The sequence below is a fragment of the Cryptomeria japonica genome, chromosome 4, assembly GCF_030272615.1.
Source record: "Cryptomeria japonica chromosome 4, Sugi_1.0, whole genome shotgun sequence".
In the NCBI taxonomy this organism is placed as follows: Eukaryota; Viridiplantae; Streptophyta; class Pinopsida; order Cupressales; family Cupressaceae; genus Cryptomeria; species Cryptomeria japonica.
The window spans coordinates 306,921,569-306,949,464 of NC_081408.1; the positions used below are offsets into that span (position 1 = coordinate 306,921,569).

At 35.2% G+C, this 27,896-nt stretch overlaps 1 protein-coding gene across 3 annotated transcripts in view; it reads left to right on the top strand.

Moving 5' to 3' along the window:
• LOC131052122 (uncharacterized) overlaps window positions 1–27,896 on the top strand; it is a 184,223-nt gene that overhangs the window by 78,843 nt on the left and 77,484 nt on the right. For all 3 annotated transcript variants that reach the window (XM_057986722.2, XM_057986721.2, XM_059219807.1), the window contains 2 exons: window positions 5,700–5,799; window positions 12,040–12,125. In XM_057986722.2, coding sequence (XP_057842705.2) covers window positions 5,700–5,799; window positions 12,040–12,125 — 186 coding nt within the window. The remainder of the gene's footprint in view (window positions 1–5,699; window positions 5,800–12,039; window positions 12,126–27,896) is intronic.

The window sequence follows — 27,896 nt, forward strand, 5'->3', positions numbered from 1 at the left end:
GAAATTGAATGACACTTTATCTTTGAATGTGTTGCTGACCAAGATATCTATGGTCAATATGAGAACAACTTGAAGGAGGGTTGTCTAAACCAACTTTCGAGGGAGCAAGGCTTCACAATACTATTAGCTTCTTGATAAAGATTCATAATCAGAGACTAACATCGAGTAGAACTTGAAGATGGCTTAGGATGTGATTCTTGGTCCCTTAGAGTACTGGTCTCGTGGAAATCATTAAAATTCATTCAATTCAATCCAGTTATCACTAATTGGGAATGTCTGTAATCAAGGAATCAAATCATAGGATGAAGATTAAGTGGAGGATGGAGTCTTTCTCCATCCATCACTATTGTTCTTTTTTCATTTCCTAAGTTTTTTGTTTTATGTTTTAGGTAAGGTCTTAGGTTTAATTTTTAATTTAATTTTTTTTTCTCTATTTTAGTAATGAGTTCTAATTAGGGTTAAATATATGAGGATTATATTACAATTGTTTTATCATTATAATGTTTTTTAATTAAAATAATAGTTATGATTGTAAACCTAATTTTTAATTATATTATTTTTATTAAGATTAGGATTATAATTAATACTTGATAAATATCATTCAAATAATATATGTTTAAAATAATAATGATTGTTTAATCAATTTCTCTCATATCTCTTGACATATTTTACATAGTTTTTAAAAAGATATACATGATAGTTTTTTAATGCATCTTTATATCGAAATTTGAAAAAAGTAAAATGATATTTATTTATAATAAAAATGTATTTATATTTCTTCTTTATTAATATTATCTTTCTTTATATTTTTATTATTATATTATATTATTATTTATGAACTTTATTAATATTTATAAGACAGATATTATTATATATTAAAATATGTATATATATTTTATTTTTATATGTTTATATATGGACGAACCCAAAGTGAACACAACCCCAATTTTTATTTTTTGATCGAATCCTCAAATTGAATCCCCCAACCCAAACTTGAACGAGTATGAGGACCGGTAACATAGTATTACTATAGTGAAATGCGATTCTTTATTTGATGTGATTTATTCTATCTCATCTCTTTGTTGTGCATTCAGCTTTCTTCATTTGAGTGCATGTTGCTTAATTAACTTCCATCAATGTGATAGGAAAATTCCTCATTGACTATGTTTGTCCCTAAGTTATTTTGCATAGATTTGGATTAACGGTCTTAGAGCATTGAATATCTATGAGAAGCGAGTACAAGAAGGATGAGATTCTCAATGTCAATCTCTTTTTCTATGCAGTCTTAGATAGTAGCCAACTCTAAAATACTCACTGTAGTTTGCAAAATGATGAAAGCTGCACTTCAGAGATAGAACAAACAACTTTGACAATTTTGCATGGATTATGTAGCAAGTGAATTCATTTTCAATTTCTTGCCAAGAGGCATAACTATAGTGGCAAGAAGTGATGGAATGTAGTGGTGCTAACAATTGAACCATGGGGATGTGTTCCCCACGTTTTCGAGACAAGGGGATGTGAGGGAAATGTCCCCCCGTCACACTGCGACTATTGTCGGGATGTCAGGGACTTCTAGGAGTCCCTTGGCTGTCCCGGGGACTCCTAGGACTGTCTCATCATCCCCAGTTAGAAAATCCAACCCTAAACAAAAAATGGTGAAAAATATGTGAAAATGACATTCATAATGATGAGGTTTTGAAGGCCCTATTTGTGCTTGCTGGCAAGGGCTCCGCCCCTCGACCTTGCCCTATATTGTGCTATGGAGCACCCAAAGGGTGCTGCCCTCAGATCCCCTCACCGACTACACTGGGGGCTTTGCCTACAGACCATGCAAGGTGTGCTGCCCCTTGGCTTCACTAGAGGCTTTTCTCCCAGACCCTCGCAAGGGGCATTACTTCTTGACCTCATTGGGAGCTCTACACCAAACCCCCACAAGGGGCACTACCCCTTGACCCCAACCCTCCATCCACCATTCTAATTGTTAATGCAATCATTGCCATGCTTTTTATGTTTATTAGTTTAAACTTTACTTAGTTTAGTAGAGTTTCATTTGCAATTCTTATACTTATTCTTGATTTGCTCCCAAAGTTTCTAATCTTTGCCCACCATTGTTAATGTTCAAATTTCAAATTTCAATGCAATCATTCTCATGTTTTTAATGTTTATTAGTGTAAACTTTACATAGTGTGGCAAAGTTTCATTTATAGTTCTTATTCTTATTCCTATTCCTTACACATTTATAACTAATTTTTCAAGTACTATACGTTTATGTGCCGCCCTACTCCGGCCCCCCACCATCATCCCCTCACCATCCCCAAACTTAGGCTCTTGGTACCCACATCTCCGGAATTCGTCTTCTCGTCCCCTAGTCCTAAAACTCCATGGAATATTGGTGTTAACAAAAACTATTAAAGAGCCGACATCTATTTAAAAAAAAACATAACATAACTATTAAGTAAATAAAATAAAATAATGCAGTTTATACAAAGATAATAACTCTTATATAATTCTAAAGTAAAATTTATACAAAGAAAATAACTCCTAAATAATTCTAAAGTAAAATAAAATAAAATTGTAGAACACAATTCTACTACTGAGATGGGGGTGTTGAATCAGTAGTAGATTAAAATTTCAATTCCTTAATTAATTATGCATACTTGATAAACTGAAAAGCAGAATAAAAATCAGAACTGAAAAGAATGCAACTGCACATAGGATCCAACACATATGAAATACATGGAAAACCTGGAATAGGAAAAACCACGGTGAGAAATGCTGCTAGGATCTACTGTCCTAATCCAGCCTCGCAAAAAGTGTATGCAATACTTAGGGCACCAACCCTAAGGAATCATCAAATTTCTTGCTTGAGAGCACCAACTCTTACAAACACAACTTTTCAGTCTGAGCACCAACTCGGCATCCTTTGGCATCAACCATAAGAATGTCACAAACAAAAGAATTCTTTTCTGGAAGCATACATTTACAAACTGAACATCATAATCTTTTCAAATATGAATCAGTCTTATATTCAATTTGCAAATAAACTTTTCTATCCTGTCTGCATTCTTTTAGAAAGACCCTGTTTACATCAACTCAACACAACTTTATCAAGCAAAGGAATGGCATATATATCACTGCTGATCTTGTTGATATTCAGAATCAATTAAGCAACATATAGATTATATAATTACTGTATACGTCAATCTTCCACTATGATCTGCATGCTCTCTGCATCTTGCAATGGCAAGGTTCTTTTCATCATCTCATCAGCATTCTCATTCAGATTCTCAGCATCTTACACACCTCGTTTGGCATTCTAACACAAAGCCTTATTCATGAGTTTTTATGTTCTGAATAACACACAATCTTCTGCTCTTATAAATACAGATTTTACTATCAAACTCTAAGCATTATTCAACACCACACACACACTCCAAGCCTCAAACTTACATCCATATAAATAGAACCTGATAATTGTTACAAACAGTTAACAGTTACAGCCGGTTATAACTGATTTGGTTGGCTGTTAACAATTAGTTCATAACTTCTTTCAACCAACCTTAAACAATACAACTGCTTAGATCATATATCTTCCCATCGATGACATAAAACATTGTCATGAAAAGCCAAATGAATCATATCTATTCACAACCTTTAAACTCCACGGTTATAACTGCTTTTCCAACCATATATGTAAAATTTAGCAATGCTTAATACAATCGGTGAAACAGTTAGACCAACCATTTGTCAACCAAACCCCACAGATATTAATGCTCAATACGTTTGCCAAGCATTCTTAGTTTGTGAAACTTTTATGTAGACACAGTCCGAGACCAAGAAGACATAATGGTAACGTAAAATCTGATCCAACTGATAATCTGAAATCGCAGTAAATAAAGAATGTATTGTTTTGTTTGTGGACATAATAACACGGTTTCCTCTTTGTTGCTTCTGTCTGATTCAAGGTCAAAACAAACATTTCCAAGACACAAAATCTGCAACAACATGGTGTGATACTATCATTGAAGATAGGTCTGTAACTTCCAAATTCTACCAACCGATTGCAATTTCAGTATCAATCTAGAGTTTCAGAATCTCTTGACATTAATGACAAATATATAGACTTCTAACAAAAATAATTATTAAGTAAATAAAATAATTTAAAAATCTCTTTATATAAAATAACAAATAAATATAACTTGTGAATAAAATTATAAAAAATTATCTGAAATACACAATTCTAAAATAAAATAAACTATCTTTTCAATAAATAAAATAACTCTTAAATAAACAATAATAGCTCTTCATATAAAAATAAAGTAAAATAAAATAACTATTACTCATGTAAAAAGTAAAATAAAATTTAAATAATCCTAAAGTAAAATAGAAGTAGGATATCCATTTTTAAATTTTTATCTAAAATATGCTGAAAGATATACTTCCCGAGGCACCTATTTTTAATCAATTTGTTATATATAAGTGGAATAGGTGCCTCAAGAAGGATATCTCTTGGTGTAAGTTAGATATATTTTTTGAAAGATAGCTAGTTAGTCATTAGGCTCAGCTAGATGTGTGTTCAGTGGTCCTAGTTTGTGTCATGTACAAGTTAGCTTTAACATTGAAGAGAAAAATACTCAGAAACCTATGGAGGAGAACCAACTTTGACAGAAAATTAGATGCAGTAGAAAGAAAGTAATGACATACTCACAATATAACAAGGGAATCTACCTTTTAGGGAAAAGCCCGGCAAAAGCAACACTCACTGTATGAACTTAATTATTCACAATATAGTAAAATATTTCATGCTTGTGACTACCCCTAATCAATGCACCAGTGTTTATAGGCACACTAATATAGGAAACCGCTAAGTTGTATTACAATAAAATGGGTCAGAAAAACCATCTACATGGGTCCAATTTTTTTTTTTCAGTGGTTCTCACATTTGAACCCCTTTATGAGGGGCTGCTGGCACCCCATAAATGCCAACCTGGGTGTTGCCCTGGACTCCACTAATTGTTTGCAGAATCAAAAGAGGTTCTTGTTTTTTTATTAATATTACAACATCAATCGTTATGGTCACAGTTCATCCAGTTAGCATTCACTTCCTATTAGTTCACTGAAACGATACTTTCTTTATGACTGCTTTACCATTTTGGGGAATGAATAGCATGATAGAGTGTGCTAGATAAATAGTTGCATACATGCTGTTATTTTCCAGTATAAACTTATTCATTGAAAATGTTACTTAAAACTTTTTTATCAGTCTGGATTCCATTGTATAGTAGTTACTCTACTATTTCTAAAAGTGTAAAGCTTAATTGCTTTTGATTTTTTGTATTCATAAAGTAATAGGAGATCTGAAGCCATCGTAGACAATCTCTGAGAAACATAGGTTGAGTACAGTGGAAATAATTCTGAAACCAAAATTTGTACCATTTTATTTTTCTTAAATCTACATAACTGATGTGTTGAGTTCTTAGAAATGGTTTTTAAACATAGAGAAGCACTGAGGTGATTGTCATGTTACATCAGAAGTCTATGACAACACTCTTCTTGCATTTATGAAACTATTTTTTTTCAATTTTGAATATTCATAAACAGCTTAACTGCATCTGGAAATTTGTCAGAGGTTCTTTTCATTGCGTTCTGATTTGTATTTCAGAAATTAACAGTCTCCTGGATTGGATTTTTGTTTGAAGGTATGCAGCTGTTTTTGCTGCTTTTGTTTCAGGAATTGCAGCTTCAGTTGGTATGGATTTTGGAGCGAAGCTTTTTGCTTCCCTGGCAACTTCCTTTGAGGTAAGCGTCCTTTGATTTACCGAATGAGTCTTATGAAATTCAATGGATATGTATGAGATTTGCAAACAGGGCGTGGTTCCCAAACAGTTTTCTTACGCTAGCTTATGATGGTGAATGGAAGGATGTGTTGTGAACTTATGACTATTGAATTGTAATGCATTTGTAATGATTACAATGCCTTGGAAAGGATAAATGCAGATCCTTATATTTGTATAAATCTACCTGAAAGTTTTCTCTCACTAATTAAATTGACATTTGGGGCAATAGTTATTGCTAGTTACAGGAACATATGTTTCTTTGCTTGTAACTGGCATCAAAGTTTCATATATTGAGCTGTATGCTTGCCATTTTGTGCACAATATGTAATATTCACTGCATAATGTATTGTGCAGATATTCATTTCCAAACAAAGCATTTGTGTGGTTTTGAATGCTATTGTTATCTTAACACTGGATATGTTTCTAATACTGAATAAACCTTATCTTCCTGAACATTGTTTGTATCTAACAACTTGGCTTTTGTTCTTCAGCAGTTTTCAGCATCCTTTTAGGAAGCTGCAGATCATATCATCTTGTTTTTGTGTCATTTTGAATATGTTAAATGTCTTACCTCCTTTACAATTGGCTTTGTGATTGCTTATTGCCCAAGACTGGTTTGTTCTTTTATTTTAGTCTTTTATTTCAAGGCATATTTTGAATGCATGTGTCTAGACTCTAAATACTAAAATACCTTCTTTGGGCATATTATACTTTTCCTTCCCAAGCCCTAGCATTGAAATCTTATAACGAGCTTGTTATCGTTATAACATGCGCAGTATATTGTGTTATTTAGGTTGATATTATAGTCAATTTCATCAGAAGATTTCAAATAAGATGTTGCTGGCATTAGAACACTATTACGTTGCCCTACCATTGAATCTTATAAGGAGCTTGCTATTGTTATAACATGTGGAGGATATCGTGTTATTTAGCTTGATATTATAGTCAATTTCATCACAAGATTTCTAATAAGATGTTGCTCGCATTATAACACAATTACATTGAGCGTCATCTATGATCTTAAACAAGTCAGGGTAGCATTAAATACTAGATATGCTCAGAACCATTGTTTGTGTTCACTTTTTTGATTGTTTGGTTTTCTTGTTATGCAAACTTTCCTGCAAGTTGTGGTAGCATTATATAATCACCTCGTATTAGAGCATTGGGCAATTGGTGGCCTTTTTTTTGCTTAAGGCTTTGAGGTCATTCATTCATTAACTCAAGCCTGAAATGTTGTATTAGACATATTTCAGTGTTAATCATATAACCCTAGATCGGTCTGTCAGGTATACAAGCATGCTGCATAACACTTGATGAGACAATGAGGCTACAGACAAATACTTATAGGAACCTTTATTGTTGTGATAACTTACGATATTATTAACTGATTAAGGATATTACTTTCGTAATGTACATCAAAACTAGATGTACACAACAATGTTAATAAATGATTGTTCAGGCAATAGTTTCAGAGAAATATCAAATGGATCATATTAGGTATAATATACTAGAGACATATTTACATGAACATTCCATTCACAGCTTCACAACAGAAAAAATATAAGTTAATATAAAAAACAATGGGTATATAGAAATGCCAACTGGATCATCCTGGGCTTAGCGTACTAAAAATATGATGTCCACAAAGGGAATATTTTATTTAATATTTCAAAAAATGTTGTATAGAAATGGGAAGTAGATAATTTTGGGCTTAGTATGCTGGAAACTGTGATGCACTTGAATACCCCACTCCAGGAGGTTTTTATAGACGAAACAGGAGCCATGTTCTCTTATTATAAGAAGTATCTTATGTGTTTAGTGATCTTTTCATTACTAATTCACTTTTTTAAGCTTCATATATTTATTATTTTTCATCCAACATGCACAACCACCATTCCTCTTTCTCTGCTTACTCCTTTCCTTTCCACAGCTATAACATACAGCAGGATTTAGGCACCTTTACTGAATTACGATTCTAGTTTGCTCATTCAGAAAAAATGCTCTTTGTAACCAGTGCATTAACTTCCAAAGATGAAGTCGAGAGATCTTCTTTGATCAAGAATGCTTGTAGAATTCTACTTGTACGTGCTAATATTTTAGAACTCATGGCTGTAGAATTTTTTCCTTGATCTGGAAGTTCAGTTCTTTAATGGTATGCATAAGATGAGCGCCCACTAAAATTTTGTTTTTACTGATTCGAAATTGGACTTTTAAACTTTGTTTTTGTGCAGTTTGTATTCATGCATAATATTTGGTGTCCAAATTATTCAAGTTCAAGTAATTTTTCAATAATTTGATTACAATTTTACTTAGTTTATTTTTTTGTTGTTATTTTTCCCTTAAAAGTCTTCTTTCTAACTCTTAATTTTTTCCCTTTGAAATTCAGAATGTGTTTGTGGCCCAAGCTACATTTTTCCTTTAACATTGTAATTGCTACCCTAGCTTCCTAGTTTATTTAATGATGATGGTACTATAATTCTAACATAGTATATGTGTTTTTAGATTGCATATTGGGGTATCTGTAGAACCCCCTGTCCATGATGAAAGATTTTACAAAATTACATCCATATGACAAACTGAGAGAGCTTCCAAATAGGCATAGGAAACAGTAGGGTCTAAGAGACAGCACAAACTCAATAGCATAAGTATATGGTCCAAGCTCTCAATAATGGACTACTCGGGCATAAATTACTTGGGAATCAAAATCTTTGCACAACTCTAATTTATAAAAATAATATTCAATTAAGCAACAAACCACACCAATGAAAGAGTGTGGTCTACAAAAGGATGCAGTATTGTGATTGATGGTTGGATAGATGCTAGAATTCGTCCAATACTTAATATCATGGTAACATGCAACAAAGGGTTTTATTTTTTGAAGGCTATAGATTGTTTAGGGCAAGAAAAAAATGCTACATTCCTTCATAATCAGCTATGTGATGGCATTGAGGAAGTGGGGGCATCACATGTAATCCAAGTTGTTATATAGATGCTGCCCCTGTTCGTAAAGCAATTGTTTGTTGGTGCTAAACAAGTATAGGCATATATTTTGGACACCTTGTGTGTGCATTTGTTGAATAATGCACTCAAAGTCATTGGCAAGTTCTTGTTACTCTTGGATGTCTTTGAAAAGGGTAGAAAAATACGGATGTTCATATGTAACCATCATGACACACAAGCCATTTATCAAAAAGTTGTTAAGGGGGAACTTCTCAAACTTGCTGATTCATAGATTGCTTCTTATTTTATTCTTCTTGAGCTTCTTTATCAAGTCAAAGGAGCTCTGTGTTCCAAGTAGTAACGCATGGGCATCTTGGTGACAATCTACATTAGATACTATAGTTGAGGTGAAGGTGTGGCCCTTGATGATTGTTTTGGGCTGACGTTAAATTTGTTGTGGACTTTATTAAGCCCATATGTGAGGTGATCGAATTTCCAAATTCAGACAAACCATGTTTGGGAGAAATTTATGAAAAAATAAATTGCATGTGTGAAAGAGTTAAGAAAATAACAGATGCAATAGATCTTTCTCTATATCATTTGATAGAAGAAAAGAAACATGGAAGATGGAACAAGCTTAACACATCCCTTCTTTGTGCTACCTACGCCTTAAATCCTAAATGGTATGATATACAAGTGATCGATAAGAGGGCTCCATATGAAGATAGGAAGGTACTGAATTGATTTTGGGTTGTAATAAAAATTATTTATGGCTGAGATGAGGATGCTTCAATTATGAGGACTTAGTGGAATAAGTGTTAACATGGGCATGGTGATTTTTCTTCCTTGGAAGCCTTATATGATATTTATGCAAAGAAAGACCTTATAGAGTGGTGGTAGAACCATGGAGGTGAAACCCCTGAATTGAAATCATTTGCAATAAGATTGCTCTCACAACCAGTCAACTCTTCATTTTTGGAGAGGAATTGGAGTACTTATGGTTTTATTTATTCGCTGAAAAGGAACCAATTAGGGTCAAAGAAAATGGGGAACCTAGTGTATATTCATAGCTCACCTTGCCTTCTCTCTCATGTAGAGTCTGGTCACAAGGAGGGTCCTTCAACAAAATGGAACCAAATTTCACCTAATGGAAAAGTTGCAGCTTTGGTGGATGAAGTAGTTGAAGCAAATGGATTTAGTGATATATCCCCAATTCTTCTGCCAATAGAGGAGCTTGAGCTTGTGAGTGATGAGTATGTGGAGAGAATCATAATTGAGGCCTAAAAATGTATGACATAGAATTGTAAACAATAGATTTTTGATTTTTGTATGTGTATCAAGCTATCGACATTTCTGAATTTCGATGTGTAATATCAATATGTGGCATGAAATCTTTAACTCTTTGACATTTGTGTGTTTAAACTTTGAAATTAATCTTAAGTTTTACTAGTACTCTTGTTTTGAAAGTTCAATTTCATGACATTTTTAGTTTTAATGTTAGCAAATTAATAAATTAATAAATTATATTAAAAAATGGTGTCTCCAAGTACTCCCGTCTCCTACTTTTCAAAAATAGATGTACTGGTATTGGTATCAATCTCCCATACTAGTATTAGTACTGTTCTCTTGGCAACCATGCTTTATTTATGTTTTTAAGTTCACCTGCCTTCATGAGTGCACTTTTTGGATCTTGGCACCTCATGTTTTGTCTTTATTTAAGTGATTGGGGTGCTCTTTTTAGGATCTTGGTGCAATTTTTCATATTTTTCACTTCACTTATGAGTGCATTTTGGGGTCTCCTTGCCATTTTAAAAACATTTTCATGTTTTAAGTTTCAATTAAGTTAATGAAGCACTTAATTTGGACCCTTATAGTACAATTATTGTTATATTTTCAGGTTGACATTGACCTTAAAGTGAAAATGATTCCTTTTAACACTAGTGTCACTTTTTTGTAACCTTGTTTTCATTGACTTTGGACAACTTATGCACATTTTCACTTAATGATTGCTTTTTGTTCTAATTTTAAGTTGATCCGCAATACACTTTCCCACTTTCAGTTAAGTCACTTTTTAGACCAGAAACACTCTTTTTGACTTGCTGAGCCCTTTTATAAACTTGAAAGTGCAACTTTCTGATTTGCTATGCACCTTTTGCACTCAAAGCTCACTAAAATTGACTCTCCTTCTAATGATTGCAGACTTGGACAACCTATGCAGCTTTTTGTGTTTTATCATTGAATTTTGGACATCTCCTTGACAGAACATGGTCCATGAGCCTTGATGTACCATTTCCTTCTCTTGGACCAGTTTACCTTTCTTTCTTTGTCTGAGTTCTTGTCTTCACCTTGTTTGATGTGTCAGAAAATTACTTTGTTGGCCTTGCCAAGATGTTGACTATGACAATGACAATGTCATTAATCATGGGAGATGAGGATTTGAGTATGGTTCACAAATGTGAAACCGCAGGGTTTTGGCTTGAAACATGACTAAATATGAATATTTGTGTATGGGTATGACATGTTGTTTTCTAAACTTACCACAGAAGTGTGCAGAGCTTAGCTGACACAACCAAAGTTGTGTGGTATCAGATACGAAGAATTGAGCTATCCATTTTTGACCGCATGTTTTTGAGACCATGATCAAAACCATTTTAAATATGATATTCAATATAGTGTACTACCGTTGTACTACAGGATAGTGAAAGTTATATATTCTTCTTGACGAAATGCTTGAACATTTTGGAAAAATATTGTGACTATATGTTGTTTTTACTAAAACATTCATATATGTCTTTTGCTCAGCCTATTTAGGATGAAGACTATTAGGAACCGCTAAAAAATGGCATCTCTAGATTGAGCATTGCTTGGCAACTGAATTAAAATTCTTAAAATTCATTGTTTCTGTACTCTGTCTTTGCTGTCCTGGATAACCACCACAGGAAGCACTTATAATAATAACCATGTGCAATTTTCATTAAACTAGTCAGGTTCCTGATTAATCTTCATGGTTGGTCTGTGTGAAGGCAACCTATCTTTTAAGATGGCTCCACTAAAAAAATGCTGCTATTTTCATTATAGAATGGGTAATTGTTTTGAATCTTTGATCATTAATGTAAATTGAAATTGTTGTTGCCTTCTTATAGAGGAGTCATCAAATCAACTTAGGAAGATTTTTAGTATATATAACTTTACATTGGAGATCAATAATTAAGTTGCAGGCTTTTCTTTCTAAATGTTGAAATTCTTGTGTGCGATTTTACAGGAAGAACACAGGAGAGAAGATGGTCTCGCATTGAGAAATATTACACTGCTGCTTTCTTATCTTTACATATTTGGACTCTGCTCCAGGTTAGCGTTATGCTATTTTCTATTATAACTGTCATCTTACTTCTTCTTCTATGATTATCCTTGGTGCATGTTTATGTTTTCTTCTCACATCCTTAAAAATTAATAGCCTTTCTTATTTCCTAAGTGAGCCTATTAGTTAAATGATTCTTAGTTTCAGTGCTTGTTTTCTCTACAAATTGAAGATCTTGATCTTTTATTCTACACTGAAACTTTCAGCTTCAGTTGTGCTTTTCTGCCCTATTAACTGCTTCAATTGATTTAACTTGACAGAGGCATATACCACTATTGGTAAGAAGTTGGTTTGAAAGCCAATTTGAGAAACCTAAATTCTTTATCACAAATTTCCAGAATTACGTGGAGCATTGTGTGATAATTTGACTGTGCTTCTTTCTGCGGCAGCTGCTACTGCTGATGTTTTCTACTGCCCTCTAAGACCAATAAGATCTACAAAACCTATTTATAATCACATCAATTATGTTTTTATCTTAATGCATTACATCTATAATTTAGTATATTGAAAATTGATCATTGACATCATTTTAAACCTTATTAAGTTATTCCTGATATTTTTCTTTTTCAATAATATAACGGGGGTTCTATAGTGGTGCCCACCCAAAAAAATAAAACCTGAGTACATGAAAAGCAAACAACAACCAAACAACAGAAACCATAAGGGCTTAATAAGCTTTCCCTAAAAAAAGAGTCGCCTTAAACCTCAAATATCAACACCTGTTGTCAAAAATTCAGTCAGTTTTTATGTTTTAAATGAGACTGGAGTACCATTTCCAAAGATACATTATTTTTGGATTTAGATTTCTTTCTATTGATTGTGTCCATTCAATTTTTTTTTTGCAAAGAAAGAAACATCCCTTCTTCAATATCATATTTACAATTGTTCCCAACTTCTGAATTTAAATCCTCTTCCAAGGAGTAGGGTCCTGCCCTAAATTTCATTGCATCTCTGAATATTTTTCTGAGTTGGCATATGATAATTCTAAAAGTAAATTGCATCCATCCATTTTTACTCTGTTTTGCTTATCAGCCCTATAGTCAATAAATTGCTCTTCACTCCTTTGCGATACCTCAACTATTTTCCTTCCCATTTCAGCCTTAAGATTTTCTTCCTTCCCCATTACCAGCTCGCCTCACTTGCATTATCCACCTCTAGGACTTGTTTAGACTCTAATGCTTCCTCTCTAGGGCTATTGGGCGCTGACTCAAAAGAGTAGTACACCATTTGATGTTCAGGAGGCACATCTTCCACCAAGAGGATCTTCAAGGAGGCTTTTTAGATTTTGTACATTCTTCTGCCTTATGTACTTCCTGAAAGCAATACCAACAATGGAAATAGGATTTTTCATAATCTAGTGGTTGAATCTAGATTTTATTACATACCTTTAGCTCAATCTTTTCTAGAAGATCACAACATAAATCTCTTTTTACAAGGATCTTCGTTGAAGCCGTAAGCATGTATGAGGCAACATAGCTAGATTTTTTTTGAAAGATACTCCAATATTTTTTGTAGTAGAATGCTTTCCAAAATATAAAGGAAGGTTTGGAAGCTATACCCATATGGGAGAAACTTTAATGTCTTCTTTGAATTTATTGAACCTAGGAAACAATGATTTTCAGAACAATGAAGCATATACCCAGAACCAAGGACCTTTTTCCATTGTTTTGTAGATCACCACTAGTGCCTCTAGTAATCGTTTCTAGATCACCACTAGTGCCTCTAGTAATGGTTTCTAGGCCTTCTCAATCTATTCATTGAAATTTGGGTGGCTAGAGAGTGCTGAAACTACCTATCAGCCACATCTCTGAGTAAAGCTCCATTTCTTCTTTTTAATCCTCTCCTAGTTATAGAATAAAGCTTTTTGCTTGCTCATCCTAATGATGGATCGTAGAGTGTGATGTGGAATGTTGATGAAGAAAAAAGCTTACATAGTCGAATCTAGCAATATTCAAGCTAAGGCTTATTTGTTGAACCCAACGCACTGCTCTTAGCCTTTGAGCTTTGATTGCTTCTTAGTATTTTTCTTAGTTTGTGTATGTTGACTAACAATATCCATAGAGGGAAGGCCCTTCATAGTCTTCTTATAAGATCATTGTCTTTGGAAGATGGATCCTATTTACTCTTTCTTCTTCCATCTTGTGGCCTAATTGGCATAATGGGTTCAATATTGCTGCCAAACCGAAGGCCCTCTTATGATACTTGTGTTCTTCCTTAACATAGCTATGAGAGCTCCCATATCCGACCACACACATTTCCTCATCCACAGCGTTGTCATGTTGACATCAACAATTTTTGTCCATCAACCAACTCCCTACTTCATTTGCATTTTGGTTTTGACACTTGGACTTTGTAGGTGTCATTCTTAATCATATGAGCTCCTTGTTGCAAGCAATATTTTTTTATTGGTGGTAGAATTTTGAGAGATTTGCATTGGTGTAGACAGTTTTTTAATTTTGGCATTGAATTTTCCTAGGATGTCCGGTTCGCTAGTCTGGACCCCTGGTTTTGGTCCAGTTCGATCTGGGTCCTAGTCTTGGGCCAATCTGCTTGTGGGTTCAGACAGGGTCTGTGACCAATGCGGCTGGTTTGAATTGGTTGGATCAGGTTCGAACGCAGGCCTGACTCGAGCGAATTTTGTCGGACCACGGGCAAACCCAGTTGAAAAGTGATGCCAAATAGTGTTTTGTTGCAAATTTTATAATATTTGACATCCACAACCCTAAGAAGTGGATTTTAAATGACTTATGCTGGGTTTTATATCTCATTTGGTGTGCAAATAGATTGTTTTATCTTGAGTTGGAGCAAACAGGTGGTTGAACAAAAGTTTGGTTGAGGAAGAGGGAGTTGGAAGATTGATTTGTGAAGCTTGATCATGTGTTTGTGCTTCATCCCTACTCCTTTGCAAGCTTCTATTGGGTGAAAGAGGTAAGTTGTTTTTCATTTTATCTCGTTTTTGTTTAATTTTTTAAAATTTTTTCATTTCTCTTTGATTCATAATTGTCCAAAAGATCTACCTAATTTTTTTTTCCATTCTCTTGTTTTTATTTTGATTGTGTATAAAATTTCTTGCCATAGGAACTACAATGGCATCTACCTCTTCCTCCATAGGCAATAATGAACAACAACCAAATTCTGATTCTCCTTTGTGGAAGTATGTTGATATTATAAGACCCCTTCTAGGAGGTGGGGGATTTTGTTGGAAATGTTGGGGTTGTGATAAAGAAAGGAATAGTTCATATTTTAGGGTGGCGGGTCATTTGTGTGGAATACCTAGAAGAGGAGCCAAGAAATGCCCTGGAAAAAAAATGCTCCTATACCAAATGAGCCAATATTAAAATATATCACAGAGCATGAAGAGGTAGAAGAGAGAGAAGCACATAGACAAAATATGCACATAAAAAAATAAATCAAAGGGAATGCAGCCCCCATCTTCGAATATTGTGATAGAAGAGCACCCCTTTTATGCTACCACAACTGAGCCTGGCATTGAAACTCAAGCACCCATTCCATGCAAAAGAAAGGGACCTCTGGGAATTTCATTTCAAAATGAGAGTCGAGACATTGCCGACCAAGATATAGCAAGATGTATATATGCAAATGGGTTGCCTTTCAGTGTTGTTCGCTCCCCATATTAGAAGAAGATGCTGAAAAGTGTCAATGAAGCTCCAAAAGGGTATAAGGGCCCCCTTTATTAGAAGATACACAACACCTTGTTGGAAAGAGAGGTCAAGGGGGTTGAGGATGCATTGAAGCCCATAAGGGATTCATGGATTGAGACAGGGATATCCATTGATTTAGATGGGTGGAAAGATTCAAGAAACTGTCCCTTGATCAATGTCATAGCTGTGTCCCCTAAAGGGGCAATGTTTTGAAATATATGGATTGTGAGGGGGAAGTAAAAGATGGGCAATTTATTGCCGATATTCTCATCTGTGCCATTGAGATAGTGGGACCTAGAAACGTTGTTCAAGTCATAATGGACAACACAAAGAATTGTAGAGCTGCTGGTTTGTTGGTTGAAGAGCAATATCAACATATCATTTCGACACCTTGTGTGGTCCACTCACTCAATCTTATGCTACAAAAGATTGGGAATAAAATTGGGTGGATCAAAGATGTGGATGCAGAGGTTGACGACATCTAGATGTTCATCACAAACCACCACGTCTCAAGGAATTTTCAGATTATTCTCAAATTTGGAGCTATTGAAGGTAAATGAACTTGAATTAGTAATTTAATTAAAAAAATTAAAATTAGTATTTTACATTTTCTGATTTTCATAATTTGATTGTTTAATGTGTATTTTTTTTACATGTTTGGCTCTATTTAATTGTACTTTTTTGCTTTAATTTCTATTACAGGTTGCTAAGACCCGTTTTGCATCGAACTTAATCGTCTTGAGATGACTTGTGAAATTGAAAGCGACACTTTGCAATATGGTGATCAGCAATAATTGGTCTATATGGAAGCAAAGTAGCACTAAGAGGGCAGCAAAAATCAGGCTAAGAATATTGGATGACTCATGGTGGGAAAATGTGGAGTATCTCCTTCGCTTCACCAAGCCCATTATGGGTTTGCTTTGCTACACTAACATGGATAGGCCTTGCATTGGAGAGGTGTATGATGGCATTGACTCAATGCTTGAGAAGATGAAGAAAACCATAAATGACAAAGAGCAAGACCCCGAGGAGACCTTCTCCAAACAATTGCAAGCAATTGTTGTAGAACTATGGAACAAGATGACCACTCCTCTACATCTTCTTGCCTATGCATTGACACCAAAATATTATAGCAACCAATTGCTTGATATGTCAGGAAGTGTCTGATGGGTACAAGGCACCATTCCTTAGACTCTTTCCTGATGATGATATGTGAAATTTGATGTCAGATGAGTTCATAGAGTTTTTGAATGCAAGAGGTCTAAGTATTGACGCTCTTCGTCATCGATTTAAGAAGCATGCTCATAGTTGGTTGTACGTCCATGGCCAATGATTCCAATTGCTGCAACCCCTCACAATCTAAATTATATCGCATTTAAGTTTTATTTATAATTTTAATTTATTTTGTCTTCATAGGTCGCTAGTAATTTTATCACTTTAATAATTTAGTTTTAATTGTTTACTTTGTCTTGTCTTCATAGGTTGCTAGTTTTTCTACATCAGAAAGAAAGTGGAGCACATATTCTTTCATCCACTCAGTAAAGCACAATAGGTTGCAATCAAAAAGAGTGGAGAACTTAGTATATGTGCATTCAACTTGCCTCTCCTTTCACACAAGCAGAATGAATACAAAGAAGGGGAGTCAAAGATGTGGGATATGAATGCAGAGCATACGGACTTGGATGCTTCCCCTTCTTAGCTTGCAGTTGCTGCATCTCAGCTTGCAATTGTTGCATTGGAGGACTTGGACAGCCAGAATGTTATTGGTGCAGCTGATCCCATTGGCCTTGGCAGTATTTGTGAATCAACTAATGCCACTGAAGAAGAAGAAGAAGAAGAAGAAGAAGAAGAAGAAGAAGAAGAAGAATCCATAAGATGATTTAAACCTAGTATAAGTTCCAATTGTTGCAAGTTGAATTTTGAAACAATGATACTTGAACTTAATATTATCATTTTAATATTTAGATGCTGAACTTGAAGTATATGATGCTATGATTACAAGTTTATGGTGTTTTTGTTGTTTATATGATATTAAGTGGCATTCTAATCTTAATTCATGCTTATAGGTTGTACACACACACACGCGCGCACACACACACACATATTACATGTTTTTGTACTAACGAACCCAAACCCTATTTCAAAATTTTGCCGTACCGGCGAACCAGTTATTCAAACCTAAAACTTGAACTCAAACCCAAACATGCAACCTAGGAATTTTCTATAAATTGTAGATTCTCACAAGTTTTATTGAGTGGTTCTCATTTTGGGAACTTCTTGGACTTTGTTTGGGCTTATGGTACTAGTAACTTTTTTTTTGGTGAATTGTTTTCTGAAAGTGCACAATTGTTTGCATAATTTGGTGTGGTGTATTCAAATTGATCTTATTCTATCATAAAAATTGTACTTCGAATTTTGTGGCCAAATTTGGCATCTTTAATATTCTAAGATCACTTTGTTGATTGGCAAGTGGCAGCTGTAACCATACTAAGTATGAAGTGTCAAGATGGGGGGACCATTGATTGAGTGAATTTGTGGGAGTAATCTTGTGCCTTTGTTAGATTGAGTCTCTTGATTAGCTTGTTGTGTGACTAAAATTTGAGGAGAATATCATTGTCATTCATGGGTATTTCAGCTCATCCTTTTGTCATTGACTTGGAAAGAGAGAATTATAAGTCTCGGCAAGATGAAATTTTGTAGCATTTCAAATGGCTTAATCTTTTGCTCAGTCCCTATGGACTTCTCCCCAAACCAAGTACTTTGTATCAACAACTTGTATGGCAAGAAAATATTGATCATGTCCTTGGTTTCATTGGCTGTAATGTTGATTACTACATACCGTCACAATTGGCATTGAGTGCCCTTGTACCCTTTAGCTCAATTTAGGAGATGTGTGAAGATCAATTGGATCTCCTCCATTCTTAAAAGAGCCTACCTTGGATTGCCTTATTCCTTTAGATGATTTTGATAATTCACCATATGATCATAAAAAAACTATGGTATTTATTGATTGGGAAGAACTTGAATAAAAAGATGACAGAGAGACTTTTGATGCTCGCTCTCCTTCTACAAAGACTTCCATTGAGACTTTGGTTCCAAATTCTTCCAAAGAACGCTAATCTAGATTGGGAGAACTAATCTTTTTTATCTATGAGTCAAGCATCTTGTGTGGACACACCTTCATGGGATGAGTAATGTAGTCAAACGACATGCATTGAGATCTCATCTCCATGTCTTGTTGCTTTTGATGAGACTCATCTTGCTACATTCAAGGCTTCTAATGATTTTTTGCAGTAAGACATTCATCGTTTTCTAGATACAATTACTTTTGATTTGTACTTTATAGACATTGTAGGCTTGTTTTGTGAGTCTTATCTTGCAGATTTGGAGGACACTATTGAAGATATTCATTTCCTCTTTGATATTAGCTCTTGTGGACTGGTCTCTCTTCTCTTTGATGGGGGGATTGTTTCCTCGCATGGGGTTTTATGCTTCAAATACCTTAGAGAGCATCTTGTCTTTTCTCTCTTTTGGAGAGGGAATTTTTCCTATGTTATTTTCTACTTTTATCTATTTGTGAGAGATTCATTTGTACACAGGTACCTAACATGGCCTTGTAGTTGGGACCCATCATTGAATCTTGACATGTTTTCTCATTCTTACTAAGTTGTAATTAAGGAGGGTGTGTTCGTGTGAATGGGTTATTATCAAACTAGTTTTCCTCTTAGGTCCCATTCACTTGTTTACTTAGTGCATTGTTACTTTTTGTTCTAAGTCATAAGATTAAGACATGGTCATGATTTTATGTTTTGTCTCACCTTGTCCTATATAACTAAGGAGTTCTCTTTGTAATGACATTCATACCGTAGGGATTATCTTGCCTTTTGTCTTGGCCTATCTATTTGTGAGATTCATTTGTACATGGGTACCTAACATAGCTATGTAGTTGGGACCCATCATTGATTCTTTACATGTTTTCTCCTCCCTAAGTTGCAATTAGGGAGGGGTGTTGGTGTGAATGGGGTATTATCTAACTAGTTTTCCTCTTAGGTTCCATTCACCCTAGTTTAATTAGTGCATTATTACTTTTTGTCTTATCTCATAAGATTAAGATACATGCCATAATTTTATTTTGTTTTATGTCACACCTTTAATGATATAAAAATGCAATCATATTGTGTGTATGCATCCTTTGATAGAATAGAATTGTTCTCTCATGTTAGTTCTATCTTGTGCTTTCATTGAAGCTCCTAGATCTTGGGTGGCTACCTCTGTAGCCAAATATTCTAAACCAACTCTTACATTATTTCGTTCCCTCCACGCGGAGTCTCATTCAACACATTTTTTCTTTGCAAACCTTGCCCTCAATGTTGATATGGGTTTCTAGAAATTCTTCTTGATGTGAAATGAAAAGATAAGGTTCTGTGTTTCCTGAATATAGTTATTTTTAAAATTTGAGAAGGAAAATGTTTTATAGGGAAAAGCAAAAGTTTAAAAAATAATTAGTTATTTTTCAAAGTTTTGCAATATAGCCATGTTTTAAAAAAAAATCAATTTTGGAGGATATAAAAATTTATATATTTTCTTGACTTAATTTCAAATATTGTAAATAAGTCATTTTGGTGCAGACAAAATTTGCAAAACCTAAAACAAATTGCGATGTTTGGTATATATGATACTGTAGATTAACATTTATGGGTCAAGCTGTCATGATTGAACTATTGCATCTACCCCTTAACATAGTTGCAACAACAACGTCTTGGCTTAACTCATATAAATTGTGGGGAAGAAATAAGGACATAATTTTCATTACCCATTTGTCACTATTGTTAGATGTAAATCTTGATTGTGAGAAGTTTTGAGTAGGATTTCTTTCTAAGCACGTGTCATTGATAAGGCAAATTCTTTTTACAAGCTGCCTAGGTGCCATGTACCATTGCTCTCACGTGCTTTAACTTCCCTTGCATGTACTGATGTGTATATTGAAAGGAATAACTTCTTTCACATTCAGACAGGTATATAGTTTGAAGTTACTCACATTACCTACATCATGCACGACAAGGTGAGCTTGAACATCAAGTCAAAATGTGTACGTCTAACTACTTGGAGAATGGTTTAAGATCTGTATTTGATAAGCTTCCACTTGTTGAATTGAGAGTTGTTCTACATTAGAAGCAAGGCACAAAGTGTTGTGTTATGGCCATGTACAAAATAAAAAACACAATTAAAAAGAAAACAATAACTATAAATTTAAAAGTATAATTGACATAAAACTATTTAAAAGTAACAAAAAAAATAATATTTACTACATTTTTCAAAGCAAAACAATTTTTAGTTAAAATAATGAATGGTGACTTTTCAAAAGGTAAAATTAAAAGCTACTACAAATCTATTTGCAAAGGAACTGCTCTTCAAATAAATATAAAGTAAACAATGTAGATAAAATCATAGTTGAAAAACTCGGACTCGACAATGACTCGACAAGCCCAAAATTTTTAAAAAACTCGGGACTCACAAAAACTCAGCAATAACTCGACAACTTTATTGAACATTTGAAAATACGTTTTTTTAAAATATTCTTCAAAAACACACATTTACACCGGGATTATTAGAAATCAGGATTATCTTAGATTCTTAATATTTCTACAACATATATATTTAATGTAATCTACATATTTTTTTATATAAATTGTTCTTTTCATTTAATCTCAATTCTTTTTAATACACTGGTCTTTATATATAAATGTGAAATACACCAATTCGTTAAAAAAAAATTACTTTGTTCATTATTATTAAAAAAAATATAGATTGTTCATTGTTGTATGTATTTGATATCGCAATGTTTCTGGGAATAAAACTTGTTGATATCTCCTGTAGAAATTATTTCTTATTAGTATGATGTGAATTTCGCCTCAAATAACATATACAAATATGAAATGTACACAAAACGATGAACCCATAAACCATGTGAAAGCTACATAGTGAGAAAGAGTACAAAATTCAATATAGATTAATAAAATTGTGTTTGAAATATATTGAAAATCGAATAAAACAAGAAAGCTCTCTGTGCGTCGTTTTTTTTTTGTTCTCACGCCCTATTCATGTTGGCGGTGTCGCAAGTACACTCCGTGTCGCGGCGACAAAACATGAAATACATAATAAAAATTAGGTTTTCGACGCCTTAAAACTTTATTACTTTTTTACCGACGAGTTTCTCCACGTTTTTCAGCGATTTTTGGCGATTTTTTAGAATTTTTTATTGCTGCGCGTTTTTTAAAAACTCGTTGCCGAGTTTAATCACGAGTGACTCGCGGCCAACTATGGCTCGTGAGTCTATGGAAAACCAATAGAGTTTTTCATCCATGGATAAAATAACATGATTCTCAAATACAGAAAAATTTATGTAAAAATAAAATAGTTTTGAAGTAAAATAAAATAATTCTTAGCTAAATAAAATAGCTTGAGACTAATATGTCTTGACATTTTAAGATAGATGTTTCTAAGATATCTATGCTAGTTATGTTTTTTTGTTGTAAAACTTTTGTTTATTCAAGTGACACAGAACATGATCAACAACTTGAAAGGAATGAGGGACTCAATGTTGGTCATAAAAGTGTCTTAAACTTGGCTTGGGTCTTCTGAAGGTCCTGAAGTTTTGTATGTAGTTTGACAATATTTTGTACGAAGCTAGAAGTTCTGTCTCGCTGCTTTCACTCATGGGATGTATCTTGAGTTGTAATGGCAAATGGAATTTCATAAGGCATGAAAGGTTGGGAGCCATAACAAAGTTTGGAAGGGGAATGCCCTATAAGAACATTAGTAGATTTGGTTGTAGCTATGTTGAGTGACCTACAAATACATGTCCCATTGCCTTTTCTTTTGATTAGTCAGGGTGAGAAGATGGGTTAAAATGCGATTAACAACCTCATCTTGACTATTAGTTTGCAGACAAAAGGATGTAGAAAATCACGATGTGCAATTATATTGAGTAAGAACCCAAAATTGTTCCAAACATGCTTGAATAAGAAGTCTGCAGCTTGTGGAGCTTCAATGGCCTTGGAGCATGGCTTTAAAATATCCACTTGGACAACTAACAAATGACCACAAATATATAGTCTTGCTGTTGTTGAGTGTGGGTAACTCAAAAGCCCATGGAAATGGATTCATATAGTAGAGAATATACTGGGAATGGTTGATATTAATTTCAAGGCTTAGGTGGACTGCAAAGAGAGCACTAAAAGTTGCAATCCTAAACCTGTGTCTACACAGAAAGCCAATAGAAATACCATTGAAGGTTTTGCAAGGTCTTTAGTGTGCCAAAATGTCTATTGTAGGAGGATGAATAAGCTTAATTAGAGCTTGACAAGAAGGGTGTCTAGGAATGCAAATTTGAGTAAAATTAGACTGCAAGCAATCCAAAATATTTTAGTCAAGGAAAGGTGATTAATCCACCATTGTAAAATGTTGTAAAGCTTGAACAGTGGGACCACATTGAGTATTTGTGAAGTAAAGAGATTCTTGGATTTCCACTAACCATATTTTACAATCCTAAGTGAGGAACAAAGATTTGCAATTTTGGTGGCGATGCCTCTCTTATATTTTATCACCAAGTGAATTGTAGGGAAAGTTAGGGATGCGTCTCCAACCTTTATTGACATGTCCCAGTTTCCAAAATGTTTTGGGGATGGGGGCATGCATGGGGGATGTCCTTGGGCCATTCCCATTTTCTAACATTGCTCAGAAACATTTCCGAAACGTGGGTTCATGCAAGAAGATAAAAGGGGACAATTGACTATCCCCAACAAAAAGTAATGCTTTTAAAAAAAACACACTAAAGGTTTTGAAAAAACAATATTTTATTCATTGTTGTTAAACACCACAACCTCATTTGAATGCTATTTCATTCTATGTTTGTCCAAAAACATTACAGTAGGGTTTGAAGGAAAAACAACTTTTTTTAGCATGGTATGAAGGAGCAATTGTAAGGGAGGTTGAATCTAGGGCATATTTGGTGGTGAGACAACAATTTCTTGAAAGAGGTAAATCATTCTATCCTTTTTTTTATTTTTTTCAATTTTTTGTCAAAGCTGAAAATAAGAAATGTGTAATTGTTCTTTTTTCATTTTTTCAGTTTAATTTTTCATTATATCTCATAAAACTAACATGAGGAGCAGTGTGAATGACAAGAGTGGCAATGAAGTGAATGAATCTCAAATAAGTGTAAGAGTTTCAGCCTCATCAGATTGTGGAAGTGTTGGGAGTGGAGGTGGAAAGCCAATGAATCCATTTGAGTGCCCTTCTATTAACCTGTGACACCCCTAGATGCCAACAAGAAAAATTTAGGGGTGAGTAGTGTTTGGTTGTGTCAAATTTTCAAGAATGATCTTAGAGGGAGCTACACATGGTTATGGTCTCATTTATTAGATGTGTTACGCCATGGAGTTAAGGTTTGTCCAAACATAAAGAAGGATGAGAAGGTAGAGGCTCATAGATTGCACGTGGAGGTGAAATTGAGGTCTAAAGGTTTGACAATGTCAACATATTCTTCTGCAAGTGGATAGTCATTTATGCCTATGCCATCCATTGTTGGTAGTGGTAGTAGTGATATTGTCACAAGAGTAAAGAGGAAGAGTAGTGGTGGTGGGAGGCCAATGATAGTTTCAAGTATGTTTAATGTGTAGGCATGGGATGCAATAGAGTCTTCCATTGCCAAATGTTTTTATTCCCATTCCATCCCATTTCATATGGCCTGTTCTTTTTATTTCAAACAAATGATTTAAAGACGTAGCCGTTATTGGTCACTCATTTGTCCCCCTTGGAGGTCTTAAACTACACACTACCCTCCTAGACAATGAATATTCTAAGGTTAATTTGCTAATGGAGTATATGAGGCAAACTTGGAGAAGGATGGGATTGATATTAGACATTGACGACTCATCAATATCATAGTCACATGCCTAGTTGTCTTTTTTCTTTAGAGTTGTGGATACTTTTAGTTTAGCATTTTGAGAGAGGCCATAGAGGAGGTTGGGGCCTCAAATATTGTATGGGTGGTCATCGATTCAACATGTATGTGTAAATTGGTTGGCATGATGGTGGAGTGTGTTCACAAGCACATATTCTGGATCCCATGTTATGTTCATCCATTGAACAATGCATTGAAAGATATAGCAAAAGTAGATTGGATGAAGCAAGTGGTGTTAGAAGCTAGAGATATTCCAATGTTCATTTGCAATCACCATATCTAACTTGCTCTCTTCAATACATTTCAAAGGAATTCCAAAATTTGTTGAGACAAGATATGCTAGTTACTTCATTTTGTTAGAGAGGATGCTTGAGGTGCATGAGCCTCTACAATTGATGATGGTGAATTCAGAGTGGATTAGATGGCATAAGTCAAGCTCTATTGAAGGAAAAGCTATCAAACAAAGGATCCTTGATGACGATTGGTGCTCAACTTTGAGGTAAGACATTGTTGATTTTATTAAATATTAAATTGCTGATTTTCATAGTACATTTTTTATTTTAATATTGTAATTTTATTGCTCAATGTTTCAACTTTCGAAGTTTCTAACTTGATAGTTAATTCTTTTGAACTTTTTCTTTGCATTTTGTCATTAGATAAGATGATAGGGACTCTCTTAATCTTCAAGAGATATATGAGACATTTGACAACATGCTTGGAAAGATAAAGCAAACAATTTTGGTGAAGGATCCTACTTTGGGATTAGGTGAGCAGCATATTAAGCTCATTGTGATGTGGAGCTGGAACACAATGAACACTGCGCTACATATGGCAACCTTTTCTCTATGTCCCATGTGGTATGCACCAATGGTTGGAAGGTTGCCTCCTTGTAATGATGATGAACTGAAAGATGGGCTAATGAATACCTTCCAAAATATGTATTCACTTGAGTGGTCTACAATACTTTGCACACAATGGCTTGCCTTCACAAATCTTCATGGTCCACTTAGCAAAGTAGAGGTGAAGATACAACTACATTTTCTCAAATCGATCATATTAGATGGTGGACATGGTACATGAGGATACACCACTATTGAGGATGCTTTCCATTCACTTCCTTTCATAGGTTGCTAGTTCCTCTATTGCAAAGAGGAATTGGTCTACATATGGCTTTATCCATTTGCATCAAGAGGAATAGGCTTACCTCTAGATGAGAGGAGAAACTAGTGGCCGTGCATAGTACTCTTTGACTTAAGGATTGTAGGACTCTAGAGTATTGATAGACTCTAACTTCATGGTCGTTGCCCAGGTCAATGAGGGGACATAGGAGGGATTGGTTAGGATTCCATTGGATGAGGCAAACCCTCACAGTGGTAGCATCTTAGAGGACTCCAGTTTTGATGTAGTGTTGAGAGATGCAGATTAGGGGCAGTAATGCACTTTCCTTTTTTGTATTTTCATGTTGTAATTAAATGTGAAACTTGCAGCCTTAGGGCATTTTGTTGTAACTTGTATACTATTTCTTAATATCACGTTTGTATAATCCTCACCACCATTGAAGATCACTGAATCTGGGCAACTTGTGTACTTGGTGAACCAATCCTTTTGGTGAGTAAAATGTCGAGATATTTTGGCCATGAAAGGATAGAAGGTTGACTCGTGCTCAGATTGCTTTGCGACATGAACCCTTTGTGGAGGCCTTTCTTGGTTAGATTTCTTTTCAGCCAACCGCTTCTTGTAGTTCTTCTTCATATGATTAAGTTTACCACAATAGTGATGTGATATTTTTGAGATTCTTCAAAGTATCATCATTATTTCCTTGACCTTTGTTAGGCGCCAATTAGGAATAAAAATATTAAGTTATAGTTTATGTCATTTTTGTTCTGTGTGGGGTCGGCCATGTGGGTTCCTGTGTCAGTTATGATGATTGGTACCTCAGCCAACCGCTAGGTAGTATATATTGCCATGTAAGGGAACCCTGGCAATAGGAATGAAGATACACACAAAGAGGCCACGAAGGTGGAAGTATGGGAGGATCAAGTGACGGAGGATTTGGTGGAACTGTGGGATGTTTCCGTCGCTTAGTATGTGCAGAGGGAAGCTCGGGAGTGAGTGGTCCCTGAGGGCACAGTATGTGAGGAACTCACAGTAAATTTGTTCGTGTTTGATCTTCTTGGGAGCCTTCCTAGACTGCTGGCACGAAACCTCATTGAACGACAAGAGCAGAGGGAAGAAATCAGTCATGAATGTCGTCGACAACAAATCCTGCTGCAGTACCAAGAAAGGAGCCGTAGGGAAGAAAGAGGGATACGAGTAGACGTCGTACCCTTGGCAATCAATGCCCCTATGTCCCAACAAAGACTGACGACGTGGTACCAACGAAGAAGTAGGCGAGGGGTCGGTATGGAGATCCCTACGTATCAGAGAACAAAATGAGCAGAGATGTTAGTTGAGGGAGATTGCTGAAGGCTTGGAGAGTCCGAAAAGGCAGAGCAAGAGTCGGAGCGTGAGTCAAAGCTGTAGGCGGGAGAAGCAGAAACCGTGTACGTGGAACTAGTTGGTAGAGGTTGCGAGCAACTTACCATTGCCGGACGTAGTGAAGGAAGATCTCGCCGACCAGGCTGCTCACTCGATGTCGAGTGAAGAAACCGGAACTCAGTTTGAGAGCAATCCGTTGGAGCAATCCGACTGTGACGAAGAGGTCGCATGGGATCTGTAGGGTGAGGTCGCCGAGCTCTTTGAAAGTAATCTGTATAGAATTGGGAGTTTGTCTCTTGCAGAACAGTAAAAAATAGGAGGGCCAAAGACAATAATCCCAAGGAGGGATTATAGGAGTGAGGGTGACCAAGGTGCGGAGGACAGAGGGGGACGTGTAGAAAGCTGGCGTACAGAGATGAACAGTCCAATCTAGCCGAACGCATACGACACCTTCCAGGCGACATATAACACCTTCCAGGCGGCACATAACACCTCCCAAGTGGGACAAAGTATCTTCTAGGTAAAAACAATGGCACACAACTAGAACACTCTAGAGTGACAAAAACATACAAGATTCATGGGCGACGGGTCAGAGGACCCCGTAGGGCACTGCAAAACATGTGTAACCATTTGGGAAGTGAACGATCAAGATGACC